The sequence below is a fragment of the Monodelphis domestica genome, chromosome 4 (genome assembly GCF_027887165.1).
Source record: "Monodelphis domestica isolate mMonDom1 chromosome 4, mMonDom1.pri, whole genome shotgun sequence".
Taxonomy (NCBI): domain Eukaryota; kingdom Metazoa; phylum Chordata; class Mammalia; order Didelphimorphia; family Didelphidae; genus Monodelphis; species Monodelphis domestica.
This window is the reverse complement of record NC_077230.1, coordinates 6,256,914-6,276,295: the sequence shown is the minus strand read 5'-3', so window position 1 is coordinate 6,276,295 and position 19,382 is coordinate 6,256,914. Positions and strand designations below refer to the sequence as shown.

The window sequence follows — 19,382 nt, the reverse complement described above, 5'->3', positions numbered from 1 at the left end:
GTACAGGAGTAAAAAATACTTTTAATGAAATAAAAAATTTCCTAGAATTCTTAATGAAAGATCAGTTGAATAGAAAAGTTGACAGATAAACACAAGAGTCAAGAGAAGCACAGAGACAAATATAAGCAAGAAATAACAAGGGACTAACCAAAATTCAATTATTTTTATTATTTTAGGGGGAGATGATACATGTAGGACCTCAGAACTCAAGATGTCTAAAGAATGGAATAGAATAGATAGGGAAGAGGAATGGAGTGGGAAGAAAGACTGTGAGAAGAGTAATGGCAACAAATCTCTTATGTAAATGGAGTGCATGAAGGAGTTTAAACAAATTCCTGGTGGTGGCAAAGGACGTAACATCTCACTCTCATCTAAACTGGTTAAAGGAGGGAAGAATACACACACTTAACTGGGTAGAGAAATACATTGTAGCCAACAGGAAGAAAAGGAATGATGAAAAAAGGTTGAAGTAAGAAGGAAGTTTGCAACTAAAAGACACTTTTTTTTAAAACTCTTACCTTCCATCTTGGAATCAATACATTCGAAGGCATAAGAGTGGTAAGGGCTAGGAAATGGGGGTCAAGTGACTTGTCCAGGGTCACACAGCTAAAAAGTGTCCCAGGCCAAATTTGAACCCAGAACCCTCCATCTCTGGGCCTGGCTCTCAATCCAATGAGCCATCCAGCTGCCCCCCCTAAAAGACACTTTAGAAGCAAAAACATACCCTTGAATGGAGTGGGAAAAGAGATAGATAAAAGGATGGAGAGAAACCGAAATCATAAAAGCAAATCTGAAACGGAATTAACTCTTCCATAAAATGTAAGAGGCCAGCAGAACGGATAAGAAACCAGAATCCGAAAATACATTTATAAGAAATACAACTGAAAGAGAAATGGGTACATACAATTAAAATGAAGGACTGGAACAGAATCTATTATGCTTCAGTTAAAATAAAAAAGGTACAGGTCTAATCCTATTCTCAAACAAAGCCAAAGTTAAAAAAAAAAAAGTCCTCCCCCTCACCCCAAGGCAGCTAGCTGGAAGAGCCAAGCCAAAAGCTGGAGATTCTGGATTCAAAATCAGCCTTAGACATGTCCTAGCTGTGCGACCTAGGGAAGTGGCTTACCCCACTCTTCTGTCTCAGAAGTTGGGCGGAGAGTACTGATTCTAAGACTGAGGGTACGGTTTGTTTTTCATTTTCTGTTTTTAAGAAATAAAGATCCTCTAGTCTAGACCAAGTTAGCCTCGGACACTTCCAAGTGTGTAGCTCTACGTGCCTACTCTTGTGTCTCAGAATCCGGAGAGTTGGCATCAATTCTTTGGGTTTGGTTCTTTAAACCCTCACCTTCTGCCTTAGGATCAATACTGCGTGTGGGTTCCAAGGCAGAAGAGTCGTCTGTCTCCAGGCCTGGACCTCACTGAGCCACCTAAATGCCCCTCTTGGTATCAATTCTAAGACAGAAGGTAAAGGTTAAAAAAAGGGCGCCCTGAACAACAAATGAACATCCATTATTATTCCTCCTACAAGGAAGACCAATGACATCACAGGATGCTGGCTTCATTTTTCAGGGAACTGTCTTTAAGTGAGAAGAGAAGCCGTCTTCAGCCCCATTTCCAGTCAAAGCGCCAGTGACTACAAAACAAGGAATCGTCTCATCTTTCGGGTCGCTACAGCTATGATTTTTAGGAGTATGAGCTATCAATCGTGATAATATTAACCATAGTAGAAAAGACGGGCATACGGTGGGGTCAGAATGATGCGCTCAGTTTGACCGAATCCCGATTCTGGATAAAAATAACAGAAGCGACGCCGGAGTCACTCAGAAATGAGGCCTGTGTTACAGAGACAAGATCTTCTGTGAAGGGCCCTCACCCCTCTGGGTTCTTTAGCGTTAATGGCCCAGCTAGGTGTCTGGGTTCATCTTTAAGACTCCTCTCCGAATCAGGATAGTTAAGTTTGATTCTGACAGCATTATCTGTGGTATCGATTATGAGTGAAAATTATCTCCTAATTAGACTGATTTCCATGCTTTCTGTCACGGTTACTTTCCAAACTGCAATGATGAAAGGGCCTGTGACATGCCACGAACCAACCATGCATTCTAGAGATTGTACATCCTTCTGATGTCCAAAGAAGAAGTCTCAAGTGGTGCTAATTCAGCAGAAGGACAAGGAGAAACGGAGGCTGCCCGTTTCAAACCTTTATTTGGAACTCATTAGCTCTCCTAGCCAATATTTCCCAAACGTTAGTAAAATATTCTATACGTTTGGTTTTATTAAGCACTTATATTTAATGACTGTCAAAGGCCTATAAAACACGGCTGTACATCTAAACAAGGTCTCTGCCACGGGCTGATTGTGGTGAGACCTCCAGCTCTAATTTCCCACAATTAAAATTAGGTCTTCAACTCAGAATCACGGCCCAGTTATTTTTATTTCTTACGAAGTAGAGTGGCAAGACAGCCACTAAATAAATATGTATGCACAAATGGTACGATACCAACAGGTAAAGGAAAATTAAAGGATGGAGAAAGGAACTACAATAGTGTAAAAATTACATTTAATAAAGCACCTTTCAAGCAAAGATAAAAATTAATTAAAAATAAATAATATCCCCAAAGAATTAGTGAGCCAAAGAACAAATAATAGAAACTAATAAGGGCAACTTTTAAAATATTAAATGTGTGGGTCAGAGACAAAGCAGCCATTAGGTAGAAATTTGTATCTCTAAACTCTCATCAATGAAAGAAAGAAAGAACAGATTAATTGGGCATACAATTAAAAAATGCTAGAAAATGAAATTTTTAAAATGCCAATTACACAACAAAATAGAAATTCTGAAAACGAAAGGATTGAAAAACATTTAAATTAAAAAACTTCTGAATTAATAAAACACATAGGAGCTACTTTTTTGGAAAACAACAACAAAATAAATAAACCATTAGCTAGTTTGATAAATAAAAAGAAAACTGAATCTCCAGGATCAAAAACAAAAAAGGTAAACTCACATTGATAAAAATATAAAATGTTCAGATTAACAGAACAGGCCTTCCCCACAACACTTACATAATCTTATCACAGGAAAAAAAGGAAAATTGGACATGTCCTAATTGGATTCCCAAAGGGTAAAAAATGGTCCAGATGGATTTACAAGTGAAGTCTACCAGACACTGAAAAAACTCATTCTGATAGTACATAAACTGAGGAGGGATCGGGCAGGCCTACCAAATTCCTTCTAAGACAGAAATATGGTCTCGAGTCCTGAAGCAAGTAAAATCAAAACAGAAAAAGAAAACTACAGACTAATCTTCCCAATGAATATTGATCAAACTGTTTAAGTTAAAAAAATGGTGAAAAAACTGGGCAGTAGTTTGTCAGAAACTCTGGGGACCCCCCCCCCCATTAAACGCTGCAAGGACGCTGAAACAGAACTCGCCAGTCGCTGCTCCCTTTAGCTCTGGGCATTTGGTTCGCTTTGCTGGGCTCCTCTTCTCGCTCCCTGCCTCCCCCCAAACACACAAGCAAAAAGAGCCACCCGAGTAAAGCCTAAGTGACAGGCCCCACGCGGCAGACGTCGGTCCCCTGCCTCCACGTGTCCTCGCCCCAGGGGTCTGGTCCCCAGGCTCTTCTAGGGCCGCCTCCTGCACGTGGACTGAGGAAACGAAGCGAAGCCAGGAATAAGGGGAGGGGGGCTCCAAAGGGAAAGGACAAGGGCTGGAGGGGACACGAGAAGGCAGGACGGCCCGACCAAGTTCCCGAGTGAGTGTCTGGGGAGGGGGGCTGGCTTCAGACTGCCAGAGAGGAAAATGAGGGCTGGCCCAAGGCTGCCCCCTTCCCTCGCTCGGTCTGACTGACTGAGGAGCGGTCTGGTTCCCTAACAAAGAGATGGCAGAGAGGAGAACGTCCACGCAGCCCAGTTGCTCCTTTGCCAGGCGAGGGCCAAGGAAAAGGAAAGGGCGTCGCCTCTGGCTCTCTGGCATCCACAGAGGCTGGTCATGAGACTTTCCCAGGTTCCCAGGGCTGCTACTAAAGGCCATCCGGCTCGGAGCACGGCCTCGGTCTGCCTGGTTCAATTCCTCCTGCACAAGTGTCCCGGGGCCAAGCCGCGCGGGCTCTGCCCCAGCTGTGCGTTCCTCCCTTCCCACCAGCTAAGCAGCCTGTGGGCCGAGCAGTGAGGCGACAGCCAGCCGCATTAACAAGAGAGCCGGATAGGCCAGACGCCTCTGAAGCGGCTCCTTTCTTGATTCCAGCGACGGTACCTCCAGAACTCAGAGAGGCCCAACCTGGAGAGTCTTAGAATAGAGGAAAACAAAAAGGAGGTAAATGTGCTCCGACGCCAAGGCCAGAACCAACAGAGGCAGAAGGAAATACTTGACCTCGTCCGAGCCGGATGGGGACTCAATCAAAACTCCAGATTCAGAATGGCTACGAAGAGGAAAACTGGGTTGGAAAAGCTCATCAATGAGCACGAATTCATCCCTTTAAAGAGTGCACAGTCAGGCCTTATTCTGGGCCATGAAAGTTCTCCACACGGATGATATCGAGTACTAAACTGAACAAAAGAAAAAGAATTGTAGCTCATCAAGAAACCAGGCATAGAATTAAGAGATGTGGAAGACAACTTGGTATTAAGGAAACAAAACCAGGAAGGCTTAAAAACCCATCTGTAGGGGGCAGCTGGGTAGCTCAGTGGATGGAGAGCCAGGCCTAGAGACGGAGGTCCTGGGTTCAAATCTGGCCTCAGACACTTCCCAGCTGTGGGACCCTGGGCAAGTCCCTTGACCCCCCATGGCCTAGCCCTGACCACTCTTCTGCCTTGGAGCCAATACACAGGATTGACTCCAAGACGGAAGGTGAGGGTTTTAATTAAAAAAAAAAAAGCCATCTGTAAAGGTAGAAGATGCAAGCCACCATTACAGATCATTTTACCTTCAGTTGTCTAATATACCTCATAAACCATTTTGTTTCAGAAGCCCTTCAGTCCTTTTTTTTTAACTTACCTTCCATCTTAGAATCAATACTATGTATTGGTTTCAAGGCAGAAGAAGGGTATGGGCTAGGCCATGGGGCTTAAGTGACTTGCTCAGGGTACCACAGCTAGAAAGTGTCTGGGTCACATTTGAACCCAGGACCTCCTACCTCCAGGCCTAGCTCTTAATCCACTGAGCTACCCAGATGCCCCCTGCAATCCTTTTGATTTGATTAAACATCTTCTCAGCAAAAGCAAACATAAGCCAAAAAAAGGGACTCAGAAAAGAGAATAAGTTGTGAACCAGATGAAATGTGCTGCCCCTCCTGGACAGCCTCAGCTCAAAAAGAACAAGAAGAAGGGGGGGGCGGGTACTGTGGGTGCTGCTCCCAGAGATAGGAGGTGCTACAAGCCCATTTTCTAAGAGAACAAAGCACTCGGTATCAAGTTGTTGAGTTGTTGAGTATACCAAGTTGAGTATATGAGTTTGCAGAAGAGAAAAATGCAGTATTGGATCTTTTACTCCCATAACTGGAAATATTAAAAGAAATGAACCTGAAAAACAATTGGAACCATGTTTCCCATAATGGTCTTTAGGAAGTACCCAACAGCTAATAAAATCAAACAGGTAATAAAACAATCTCCAAAGTCAAGGAAGCAGAGATTCTATACGGAAGATTGGGTGCAGTTCAGTGGTCACATATTCATTTGCTTCATGCAGTTCGTGTCCTTACAACTCAACAGCTCTTGAGAACATTTGAATAATAGAAAATCTTATATAATAAATCCAGTGAAGGACATGAAGTTGGATCGCTTTGAAAAAGCTCTGAAAAAAAGATATGAAGGGAAGGACTCGTGAAATTTCTGAACTGTAAATGAAAAATATTTAGAAGAGTGAAAAACAAAACGCTGCCCATACATTCTAGGGACATTTATGCAAGTTTCTGATTTTGATGAAACAGATAAAAATGTGTCTCAACTAAAACTTAAGTCAGTACACTTTTTCCAGATATCTGTCAAAAGAAAAAAGTCACTAGTTCCCCACATGGGTATAGTTCTAGTTTTGGAGCCATCAGCAATTCATTAGAACAATCTACAAGTCAAGCCAAGACAGTATCCCATAGCCATCCTGGTGAAGAACCTAAAGCAGTCAATGCCAAAAGTATAGACAGCTAATCTTCACAGAAGCTGTACTAAAAAGTAAATTAGTATTGGGAAGAAACAATCAGTCAGACAAAAAACGACAAATTACATTTGGGGAACAAAAGAGAATTTCCTGTTACTAAAGAAAAAACTAAAAAAACCTAAAGTTTTTGTGGTTTACCAAACATTCTTCAGTGGAATTATGTCAAACTAGTGAAGAAAACTATAAGTTTATAAGCTATTCTGAAAAGTATGATTAATGTGATATATTAGAAGTTTGAGAAAAAGAAAACAGGAGTGGTTTGTTGCCCATGTTTCTCTCTTCCCCTTCTTCAACCTCCACATTTACTGGGTTTTAGTAGAGTTTTTGGGTTTTCCTTTCCAATTTGTATTTTTCACATGATAATCCTATTCCTGAAAATATTTTTATATATGTGTGAAAATTCTTTTTTATTATGTGTCAACTGTACATATTAATAAAAATGGTTATTAGTATTTTCTTACAAATTAAATACTTTTATATAAATAAATGTAACTGAATCTAAGGCGTCTTGCACATAGCTTGCATATCGTGCATGATTTCCAAATAAAGCTATTTCTGAAAGAACAGTTAAATATGCACTTGCGCTTCAACAAAGATGGCTTGCATTGGAAAGGTGATTTTCATAACAGAATTCATAAAAACAATGTCTCAAATAAACCTACTTGAGCATTAGATCTGTGACAATTATGGACCACTGAAAATTGCATATCATGATAAAAGGAAATCTTTACAAATTAGAGTGTCAAATGAGTGAGTGCTACCTTAGGAACTATACTTGATACTTGTTGAGCCTCGCTGGTGAAGCCTTGGCACACAAGCACAGCCAGCACTTGGGGAGCTGCTCCATTTCCCCTCTTCCAAGAGCCCATTTTTTGCATGCCCCACCTCTTGGTCCAGTGGCCCAAAGCAAGCACTTTCAACCTCAACTCTCTTGGGTAATCAGGAGGCTCACTGACAGCTTCAATTTGCCCTCTGGGCACTGGAACTGGGAAATGGTTCACCTACCCTGCGGTAAGGTATATTATTGATTATTTATCCTTTGATTTTCTTAAAGAACTGGGTATGTGCCAGTACAATTTAAAGAAGAAAAGAAAAAATAAATTGTGCATACTTGTTTACCCAGTAATAACATTACTAGGTCTCTAACCCAAACAGATCAAAGAAAAAGAATCCAGATATAGCAAATATTTATAGCAGGGTGTGTTTGTTTGTTTTTTTCTGTAGTGGCAAAGAACCAGGAATTTAGGAGATATTTATTGATTAGAAAATGGCTAAAAAAGTTATGGTATATAAATATAATGATATATTATTATGCTATAAAAAATGATTGTGAAGTGTTCAAAGAACTAAAAAAGATTTACAAAAACTTACCAAGACTAGGAGAAAAGAACTAGAAAACATTTAATACAAAGTCTACAAAAATTTAAATGTGAAAACCTTTTTAAAATCTAAATGAAGTATAATCATCAAAATTAAGTTTAGCTCTGGAAGAGTTAAGAAAGTAGAATTCCCTTTTTTGCAAAGGCAGAAAACTTTACATTAAGAAATATCCTCATACTGTTGATGTGTTGGATGGTTGATGATTCTTTTTTGTTATGATATGGCTGTGTAGATAGAAGAAAAGGCAAAGATACATTTGCAAATTAAAATGTGATATGAAAACAAAAGAAAATTAAAAGGGCTTTTGTTTCAGGAAGTTTGGGGTCATTCAAAAACTGCAATTTATTTTGCAATGGCCCAATTCAGTCTTTTGGTAAACAACTATTTAAAATAAGGAGTGATAGACCAGCCCTATCCTTCAAACTGGATATCATGATCTATATTAAGTATTTTTCATCCATTTGTACTTTCTTGGGTGATTAGAAATCTCATTTAAAAGGTTCTTCGATGCTCCAAGGATTAATGTAATTTTGTACCATGTCAATGGCTGATCTTTCTGATTTTCACAAGGTGATGGCTTGCCTTGTTCACGAATTGGATCTAAGTGAGACATAGTTGTGTGTAATGTGCAAAAGATAAAATGACTGAGGAAACAAAGGTTCAGTCTTCCAAGCATATCAATTTATTAAGCAATGCATGTCAGCAACTGCTCACCAAATCAAGATCAAGCCCCTTTCTCAATCTTAGGGCTGGACCCTAAATAGAGGGGAAGAAAGACTTTTTTATACATTAAAAACAATCAAATAAGCCAATTAATTAAAAGAAAACAATACAATATAAAATAATCTGATTTCTAACTGGAGGAAAGATTAAGAATAGGTGCAATTCCCTAAATTCAGAAAAAGAGATGTCCCGCTCCCCCACCAAGAGCCGGTAAACAATCAAAGAAATATGGAAACAATCGCAAATTGATCCATATAGGGAAGACATATGGCTTGCTTGAGATGTATAATTATGAGAAAATTCCTTATACCAATCTTGGGATTTGGCTGCAGTTCTGGCCAACATAAGCTGTGTCCTTAGTTAAGGATTTCTAAAGTCCAATTTCTCAGCCATGAAGGGCGAAGTTCAAACAATGCAATAAGGTTTTCTCCCAATTCTCTCCAGGGGCAGAGTTCGGACTAGATCCCAAATTGAATAGAAAGGGAACTAAGCTCGCTCCAGAACCAAGGCCCAAGCTAGGAGGCAGTGTGAGTTCTTCGGCCTCACTCTCTCTTCCAGACTCATCAGCTCTGGCTGGCAATGACCGCCAATGCAGTGGATGTCCTCCGTGTCTTCAACGTCTGCCTAAACTCCAAATGCTCCACAGCAAGTAACTGCCTCCCTCAGCTGCCTTCATGGCCTTGAGGATAAATTGTTTTCTACCAATTCCACTGGGAGAAGTCTTCACATGCCTGGGATAGTGTGAGGATACAGGAATAAAGCTAAAGACACATTGGATCCACTGAGGAAAAGCAGCTCTAAAGACATACTTGTGGGTCTGCCCATGTTCTGTAACAGTTAAAATTTAGGGGAGACGGGGAGACTGAGGCAGGTAGAAATTAGTTTCTCTCTGCAAGAAGTATTATATTTTTTAGAGGTTTATTAAAGGTTAAAGATTAAAGAATATACAAGTAAGAAACATGTGCCTAGGCCAGAGGCCTAGTCAAAAAAACCTCACATCACGCAAGAGACGTGCCTGCTCCAAAACGGAAGTCCAAAAGAGCCAAGAGCCCCTCCAAAAGCCTTTGAATCAGCTTAAATACCTTCTCGATCTCAGCCCAGGTGAGATTACAAGGCATTCTGGGGAAGTGGAGCAAAGGCTCGTGGGGATTGTAGTCCTGTATTCGAGTCTATTTTTTTACAGTTCTCATGGCAAGGCCAGATCTCACCGCAGCAGCTCAGGAAGGACTGTCCAGCTGTCATGACCAAATGACCTAGACTCTCTGTAGACACTCAAGTAACTGTCAACAGTCCTTAGCTGCTTCCCGTAGAAATGTTCTGGTACATTCTTCTCACTCGCCATCTTCTGTGAGAAAGTTACACCTCTAAGAATCAAGGAATGCGTAAGAGCTTATGAAGTGATCGATGTTCTTTTTCGTTGTTAGAGAACTTTTCTAGAAATAATGGTCTGGATTCTCAATAAAACTTGAACTCAGGGCAGACTCCCTTGTTGGTCCTTTTCAAAACCTGCGGGCCCCTTAACAGACCAGACATCCTCTTAACTCACTGATGGGTCGACCGCGGGCTTACTACGGCTTCTGGCAGCCCCAGGTTGGGTGGACGAGCAGCCCTGAAAAAGCATGGGCCAGCTCTCCCACCGGAGCTAAGGGACCATCCTCCCTAAACACTGCACGTACAGAACAACGTCAACGGCATTGAGGAATAGAAAGACCGAGGATTTAGAGTCTTAAAACTGGGGTTTAAATCCTGGCTTGGCCTCAACTACTTGTCAAACCTTGGGCCAATCACTCCATTATAAACCAAACCAAAGCAAAACAAAAGGAGGCTGGCCAAGATCACCTCTAAGGTTTCTTCAAAGTTCTGAATCTCTAACCATATCTACAACTATAAAATCAAACTAAACCTTTTACCTAAATTAACAATCCATTGGAGCTCACATAGATAATGATCCTGACTGTCCTCGATGGCCTAGATGACAATGGCAAACACCTTTGGCAAGTAAATGGATCTCGTTTCACGTCTCCCTTGATGTTACTACTCAGAAAGCCACCCAGTAAGGTTACAATTCTCTGTCTTTCAAACAATCTTGTGTGGTTTTAACTTATTCACAAGAGACATCTTATTAAAGGAGATCACTTAAGAAGGTACTTCCATCATCCCAAATCTTTTTTAATAGCTCAATAATTAACGTAAGGACATCTCATATTCTCTACAAGTTCAATCATGTGACTATAAAGATGTGAACTATTGAACAATATTATTTACAAAGATCTCATGCTTTGAGAATTCCTTTGATGTGAGTATAGATCAATTTCTAAGATGTCATTAAGATGGTAAATTGGGCATATAAATTCAGTAATTATTGACATTTTCCCAAATGCCTTCTTATAGCAAAAAAAAATAATAAATAAGGTTTGTGATTTTGCCTAAACATTTTGATTTATTCCTCCTTTCAGATAGCTGGAAAATTAAGCTCAAAACCCTTAAAACTGTGTTGCCTTCAGCACACATTTATTCTGTTTCTACTTAGTCTAGTCTAGCTGATCTTCTAATCTTTGTTCCTCTACTTCTGGGCCAGACTATTTTTCTATGTGTAATGGTGTCACTGTTAGATTTATGACTAAGATAGTGATAAAGAAGGACGGAGAAGTCCAACTCTCCCCACCAAAAAAATCTCAACAAATATCTCAAAAAGACCCCAGAAAAATCAATGATAGAGAAAACCAAAAAGAAACAGAAACAAGCACCTCCATCTAATACAGGAACAGCAAAATAAAACAAAAACACAGAGAAAAACTGACAAAGAATGATAGACGCTGTGATAACCAGGGAAGTCAGCAAGCTCTTAAATAAACATGGTAAACATGACTAGCAGAAGTGAGGAGCCTCCTAAGGAAGCCAGTCCAAGTTCCCACAAATGAACTTGAGGCTAGACTCCAAGCCTACCTGATCAAAACACAAGACATACAGAGGCAAAAACCTTGGTTTGAGGTAGAGAGATAAGTTGAATATCAGCCACTTTATCTAGGTCTTCTGCAGGGGTAACATTTAGAATAAAGAGGGGACAAGATAAAAAAAAAAGATCTATTCAACCATCCAAATACTGGAGCGGACCTGGCTGACTGTCATGAACACAAGTTCCTACCAAGGAATTAAGGCTGAAAATATAAGTAGAAGAAAATCCAGAACATAGTAAAGAAATACTATAGCTAAAGAGAAACCCAAGGGGTAAACCCCCTCCAAAAAGAGAGGAAACACCAAAATTAGCATAGCCCTCTGAGGAAAAAAATGGTTAGGTTACAAACATAAAACTATCAAGAAAAATTTAAAGAGATTAAAAATAATATCAGAATAAACTCTAAAGGAGACTGGTTTCTATTTCTACTCTAGTGCTTGTTTTACTCAAGTTCACCCTCCACCAAGCATTAATTTCCTAAGACTTTCATTCGATATTTGCATATTCTAAGTCATATGGTTTTATATTTATGATGATCTGGGAATACAACAATTCTGAAGAATTGGAATTTCAAGTGAACAAAAGACAATGGGCATCAAAGTGGGTTGGGTATATTAATAATAATCCACAGTTTGCTAAGTGCTTTAAATACATTATCTAATTATTTTTCAATGTTTCTACTCCTATTTGTAACATGTTAACAACATGTGTTTGTGCATGAGATTTGACTTTCAAATCAATATCAAAGCCTTAGTTTCTTTACCACAACTCCAGTCCCTCATAGCCCATAGTTTAATGGATATCTCTTGTGAGATGTCCTAAAAGCATTTCAAATCACACACATCCAAACATTATTTCTCCCTCTTCAAATTCATCTCCCTTCTCACAAATCCTGGTTTCTGCGGTAGACAGCATAATATTTTTTTTATTTGCCAATATTTTATTTTTTTTAATTTAATTACATGAAAAAAATTTTCACTGTCATTTTTGTTTACATTTGAATCAAACTCTCAGCCTCTCCCCTTCCCCAAACAGCAAGCAATCTTTATAGACTTTACATGTGTAATCGTGTAAAACATCTTTCCATATTAGTCCTTTTGGGAAAGAGAACTCAAACAAGCAAAAGGAAGCTAAAAAATAAAGTGAAATATACTATGTCTCTGCATTCTTTCTCTTGAGGGCAGACAGCATTTTTCATGAGTCCTTGAGGATTTTCTTGGATCACTGTATTGCTAGGAATAGCTAAGTCATTCATAAATATTCATCATATAATGTTGCTGTCACTGTGGTCAATGTTCTGTTCATTTTACTTTGCATCAGTTCATGTAGTGGACAACACAACCTTGCCAGGCACCTGGGTTCACATATAGGGATCATTCTTGACCAACCCCTCCCTCCTTGTGCCTCAACTTTCATAGCCCCCATCACTGCCACGCAAAGCCATACTCTCCTTCAGGCCCTCAACATCACCTCTTGCCTAATGCTACTTCTTTAAACTAGATAAAAATACTAGACAACCCATTTCTATACTTAGTAACATAAGTTCTTCACTGAATGGAAAATAGAGACTGATATGCTATAAAATGGCAAAGTTAAAATGTTGATAAAATGCTTTTTGAGATTAGCCAACATCTCTGTGATAAATGAATTAACTCAAACATTAGCTGTGTGTAAAAGGGTTTGGAGAAGAAATGATGTCAGTCAAAACATCATCCAAACACACACACACACACACACCAAAAAAAAAAAAAACCTGGACTAAACAAGAATCTCTTTTAAATCTCCAAAGTTTTATTTTTCAGATGTGAACATCTCTTCACATCAGGATGTTTCATAAGGAAAAAATCTAACTTCAGCAGGGAGAAGGAAAATTATGGGAGCGTATATATCAAACATTTTAAATACTTAAAAACTTATGGGGCAACTCATCTGTGCTAAAACTGGGGATAAGAAGACAAATAAATAGTCCTTGCTCAGTCTAATGGGGGAGACATGTAACCAAGCATACACCAAGGACTGGGAAAAGCTCCTTGCAGAAGAAGGAACTTTAGATGAAACATAAAGGAGGTCAAGAGCTAAAGATGAAGAGGAACAGCATTTCAGACATGGGCAACTGCCAGTGAAAAGGCAGGGTCAAAAGACAGAATAGCTTGCAAAGCAGCACTGTTCCACTGTCACAGCAACTGAATCAGAGTTCATGTGGAAAGTTGGGAAAGTAGGAAGGAGCCAGGTTATGAAGGGCTTTAAAAGCCAGAGGATTTTCTATTGATGGTGGAGTGTAAAAGGGAGCCACTTGAGTTTAATGAATAGATGTTCAAGGGGTAGTGCACCTGGTCAGACCAGCTCTACAGGAAACTAACTGCATGGAAGATGTACTGGATTGGGTAGGATTACAGGCAGAGAGAGAAAGCACCAGGCTTTCAGTGGTCCAAGTGTGAGGTGATAAGGGCCTGAACAAGAGTAGCAGCTGGGTCCAAGGGGAGGAGGGTCTTCATGAGGGATGATGCAAAGGTAGAATGGACAAGCCTTAGCAATAGATGGGATGCTGGAGGATGCTACCTAGCTTTAGAGCCTGGGAGAATAAGATGGGGATGGCCTCAATAGCAATAGGAAAGTCAGAAGAGGGTAGGGGGGAAGGGGAGTCCAATTTGGGACATGCTGAGTTTCAGATATCTACTTGAACATCCAATTTGAGATGTCTGAAAGGCAGATAGATTGGAGCTAAGCAGAAGTCTGGGCTGGGCAGGTAGGTAGGAGAACCATCAGTGGAAAGATGACTAAATCCGTAACAGCTGGTGAGATCTCTGTGAATCTCTTAAGATTTTGCCAGTCTTTAAAGGGTTGGAATAGTAAATGACAGTTAAAGGCAAACCAGGGCTTGTCTTACTGAAGGCGATGGAAACAAGTGTATCCAGGACTGGGTGATCAACATTATAAATGCTACAGAAAAGAAATGAGAGCACGTAATAATGCTCTTCGGGAAGTATTCGGAGGAGAGTTGGCAGGGATGGCTAGGTGTGGAGTTAGTTGGGAGAAAGTCATGTTGGCCGGAAGAACTTTTTCAAGGTGTTGGCCGAGAAAGGTGAGCTCAGGACAAACTGACATCTGGGCAACTGTCCGACTTAGAAAAGAGGGTGAGGGGAGGGAGGCGCCAGGGGTGGCGTTTGAATAAGATAACTAACGGACCGATAATCCCTTCACTTGCAACGAGCTCTCAAAAATCACAGCTGCAAACGTGAACGAATCAAGAATATGTTCTTTTCCCGTAAATTGGGGATTTGGCCTAAGATGGCCTCGGAAGTTCCTTCCAGCGCTAACAGGACACTAGGAATGACGGAGCAACAACCCGGAGAGAAGAGGGCACTGGCGCTCAACCGTCTCCGGACTCCCAGAAGCCGGGGTCCCTTTCTCCGAGAATCAGCCCTCCAGCTCTACTCACCCTCACATTTCCCTTCGTCCGCTGCTTGTTCTTCCCACCCATGGCATCTGCCACCGTCAGGCGAGTCCCAGGTTACCCGGACTTCGCGCGAACCCGATCTCTCAGCCAGAAGAGAGACTTCCGGGCACGCAGCGCCCACCGGAAGAGAGCTACGGGGAAAACAGCGTCCCCTTCCCTTTCCCTCCCCCCTCCCGCAGCCCGCCTCCCTCCACCTCCCGCCACCCGCCCCCCCCCCCCCAAAAAACCCAACCCTATCTTTCTCTCCTTAGCACTAGGAAACGTCATAGTGTAAAGCCCTGCCCTAGGGCAATGTAGGATAGGAGGGGCAGGGGCAGGGACTAGAGCTAGGGTAAGTGCAGGAGCCGGGCCAGGAGGAGAGAACTGAAGGCACCAGAAAGAATGCGTCACTTCCGCGATTCCTAGGATCGGTGTTCCCCTCCCTTTGGCCACGTGAGCTTCCGTCTGGGACGTTCGGAACTTAGGGTGCCTCGGTGGGTTTTATTCATTTAAGGAGCTCTTTTTGTTGCGTCCATCAGTAAGTGAGATTAGGCAAAGTCGCTGCTTCGAGGTCTTGAAGCTGCTTTTTAACGTCAGCGCTGTGCTGGTGGAAAAGCTCTGGCACTCATGACCTGTGTTGATTGTCTGGCTAGACTAAACGTGGAAAGGTAGGGCTTGTACTGGGGAGAAGGGAGCGGAGAAGGAGAGAGAAAGACCAGAAAGGCGCCAGTAAGTCTTTAGAGATACGCACAAGGGAAAGAAGGTCAGGACACCGCCAGCTCCATTAATTCTCTAACAAATACACGCTTTTTTAAGGCTAAAAGTTTAGTTTCCTATGCAGCCTTTATTTGTCCTTTGCACACAGAAATGTTTATGCGATGATTGAATTTATAATAAACTTTTTTAAAATGTTCACTTCACAAAATCACAATCACAGGACCCTCGAGCTAAAGGTACTGAAACTTCCCATCATCCTTCCTGACAAGTGGGGTCCCAAGGCCTGAAGAGGTGAAATGGTGAAAGGACTTGCCTAGGCATCTTTCCCCTCACCCTTGGCAAGAGGAAATTATTTGCTCCCTTCCTACAACAGGACAACAAAGAACTGATATTCCTTAAGTAAATTAACCTCTGTGTCCAGTTGCCTCCTGTGTAAAAGGCAAATAATACCTAGAGCCCAAGAGGGTTCTGAGGAGAAATCCCTTTGCAAACCTTAAAATGCTAGTGAATGTGAGTTTGTACTCTTTCCACTCCTGCAAATCTCAACCCACTTGGATTATTTCATCTTGTGTGCTGCTTTCTGTGACTTTAGATAAAACCTTACCCTGAGGCTTTTAATATTGTACTGATTCCATTGTAACCCTCTGTGTATCCATCTAGTCCTCCTCTTGCTATTTACAAAGGTCAACCTCCATTTCTGATGATAGGTGGCCTTGGGGATGGATGGATGCCTTTTCTTCCACTTCTTATGTCTATGCTCTTGGTAACAGGCTGCAATCTTCTAATATCCACCATATATCTTTTCATGGGTTCTGCTTCCATTGTGACAGTCAGCGTTTATTAAATATCTATTCTGTACCAAGACTGGGATACCACAAAAAATTTTTAAAAGCCCCTGCTCTCAAGAGGCTCACAGTCTAATAGTGTGATATAAACAAGTATTTATAAATAAGATATATACATAATAAATTGGAGATTATCTGAAAAGGAAGACATTAAAATTAAGGGAGATCAGAAAAGGCTTCCTGTAAGAAGGTGGTATCATAGTACCATTTGAATTCAGAAGCCAAGAGGTGGAGATGAAAAGGGAAAACATTACAGGCTTGGGGAACAGTAAGTGAAAATACACTATTCATTATGAGAGGAACATTAAGGATGCCAGTATCACTGGATTGTCCAGTATGTAACTGGAAAGGATGGGGGGAAAGCAGGTTATGAAAGGCTTTGAATGCCAAACAGAGAATCCTGGAGGTAGGAATCACTTCCTACTGCTGAGAATAGCTAAGCCTTTCACAGTTAATCATCGTTGTAATAGTTATTACTTTATATGACATTCTTTTGGTCCTGCTCACTTCACTTTGCATGGGTTCATATAAATCTTCCTAAGGTTTTCTGAAACAATCCTTACCTGTCATATCTTCTAGCACAATAGTATTATTCCATACCACAACTTGTCTAGCCATTCCTCAGTTGATGGGTATCCCCTCAAGAATTTCCATTTTTTTGCCACCACAAAAAGAGATGCTACAACCATTTTGTTATGTCTAGGCTTTTTTCCTTTTTATTTGATCTCTTTGGAATGGAGAACTACTACTAAATGGTATTACTGGGTCAAAGGATATGCACAGTTTCATAGCCCTTTAGACAAAGTTCCAAATTATTCCCCAGAACAATTGGACTAGTTCACAACTCTACCAACAGTGCATGAGTGTCCCTATTTTTCCACATCCCCTACAGCATTTTTTCTTTTCATGTTATTTTTCTTTTCTTTCAATTTATGAATCTATGTGAGGAAACCTGAGTTGTTTTACTTTGGATTTCTTTAATTATTAGTGATTTAGAGAATTTTTATGTGTTAATTATATTTTCTAAAACCTGCCTCTTTATATCCTTTGAAAAATTATCAATTGGGGAATGGCTCATATTTTTATAAATTTGACTCAATTCTATATATATATATATATATATATTTATTTATTTATTTCAGAAATAAGACTTTTATAGAGAAACTTGCTATAATTTTTCCCCAGTTTCTTGCTTTACTTCTAATTTCGGTTTCATAAGTTTTTTGTGCAAAACCTTTTTAATTTCATGTAATCAAAATTACCCATTTTACTTCCCATGAACCTTTCTTTTTCTTGTTTCGTCATAAATGTTTCTTTATCCATAGCTCAGATACATTTTTCTATATTCCCCTAATTTATTTGTAATATTACTTTTTATGTCTGTTATTTGTTAGATATTGGTCTGTGCCTAGCTTCTGCCAAATTGCTTTAATTTTCCCAACAATTTTTGTCAAATAATGAGGTCTTTGAGTTTATCAAATACTAAGTTCATTCTATTTCTTAAACAGTACTAGATTGTTTTGATGATTACTACCATTCTCCCCTTGCTCCTGGATCCACATCTCGTACTTCATGTCCTTCACCTTCAGGAACTTGAGGTTCTATGGCACCTGCCAGGACATGCTCAGGCCCCGTGGACTGAGACCAGGCAAGGGGCTTCCTTCACCTTGCTCAGGTACAGCCCCTCTGCAGGTCATTTAATTACCCCCCATTGCCTAGCCCTTACCACTCTCCTTCCTGAAATGTGACTGTGGAGGCTGGGGGGGGGGGGGGGGGGAACCCGGAAGCTTGGCAGGAAAGTTTACTCACCTGGTCATACTTAAGCTTTGTACTTCTATTTTTTATTTTTTTCTACTTCAATTGATTACTAATAAATCTTATAAAATATAATACTGGGAGTTATTGATATTAATCTAAATCTTACACTACTTTGCAATATAGTTTGAAATCTAGACTGCTAAGTTGCCTTTTTTCACATTTTTCATTGATTCCCTAGATATTCTTGAATTTTTGTTCTCCCAGATAAATTTTGTTATTATTTTTCTAGTTGTATAAAGTAATTCTTTAGCAGTTTGATCAGTATGACACTGAAAAAAAAACAAATTAATTTAAGTTAAATTGTCATTTTTATTACATTAGCTTGGCCAACTCATGAACAATTAATATTTCTCTCTTTAGGTCTGTCTTATTTGTATGAAAAGTGTTTTGTAATTGTATTTATATACTTCGTGGATTTATCTTGGCAGTTAGATTCTCAAGTATTTTATACTATCTATAGTAATTTCAAATGAAATTTCTCTATCTCAACCTGCTTTTTTGTTGAAAATATATAACTTATGTGGATTTGTTTTATATCCATCAGCTTTGCTAAAGTTGTTAATGGTTTCAATTAGTTTTTTAGTTGATTTTCTAGGGTTCTCTAAGTATAATTTTGTTTATTCTTTGTGTATTTTTATTCTTTCAATGTCTTTTTCTTGTTTTACTATTATAGCTAACATTTCTAGTACTCTATTGAATAATAGTGGTGATAACTGGACATATTTGCTTCACCTTTTATCTTATTGGAAAGGCTTCTAGTTTATCCATATTATAGAAAATGTTTGTTCTTGGTTTTAGATAGATATTAGTTATCATTTTTAAAAGGCTCCATTGATTCCTATGATTTCTATTGTTTTTAAGAATCCAGGGAATTTTTCCATAGGAAGCTCAGTTATGACATGTTAAATTTCTTTTTCTAAAATAGGGCTATTTAAATATTTCTTTCCTCTTCTGTGAATCTGGACAATTTTTGGAGGGTAAATAGTTATCCATTTCACTTAGATTGTCAGTTTTATTAGCACACAATTAGGCAAAATAATTAACAATTGTTTTAATTTTATCTTAAGTTTTGTTGTTCTTGAATCATTTTAGTTATGTTCAACTCTTCATAACCCTATTTTGGGTTTTTTGGCAATGACACTGGACTGGTTTGCTATTTCCTTCTCTAGCTCATTTTACAGATGAGGAAACGGAGGCAGAATTGTGACTTGCCTAGGGTCATATAGGTAACACATGTCTGAGGTCAGATTTGAACTCAGGAAGATAAGTCTTACTGTCTAAAAGCCACTTTGCTACCTAGCTGCCCATAACTACATTTGGGATTTTCTTGGCAAAGATATTAAAAGTGATTT

General features: G+C 39.8%; 2 protein-coding genes across 3 annotated transcripts in view; one reads left to right on the top strand and one right to left on the bottom strand.

The window, feature by feature from the left end:
- LTN1 (listerin E3 ubiquitin protein ligase 1) overlaps window positions 1-14,922 on the bottom strand; it is a 117,991-nt gene extending 103,069 nt beyond the window's left edge. The window contains exon 1 of the mRNA XM_007493136.3: window positions 14,654-14,922. Within this exon, the coding sequence (XP_007493198.1) occupies window positions 14,654-14,695 (42 nt within the window). The 5' untranslated portion in view covers window positions 14,696-14,922. The remainder of the gene's footprint in view (window positions 1-14,653) is intronic.
- An 83-nt stretch (window positions 14,923-15,005) lies between these two features.
- Window positions 15,006-19,382, top strand: part of USP16 (ubiquitin specific peptidase 16) — an 80,605-nt gene continuing 76,228 nt past the window's right edge. The window contains exon 1 of one of the 2 annotated variants that reach the window (XM_007493145.3): window positions 15,006-15,144. The gene's annotated coding sequence lies outside the window, so the exon portion shown is untranslated. The remainder of the gene's footprint in view (window positions 15,145-19,382) is intronic. The other variant, XM_056825979.1, reaches the window with a different exon arrangement.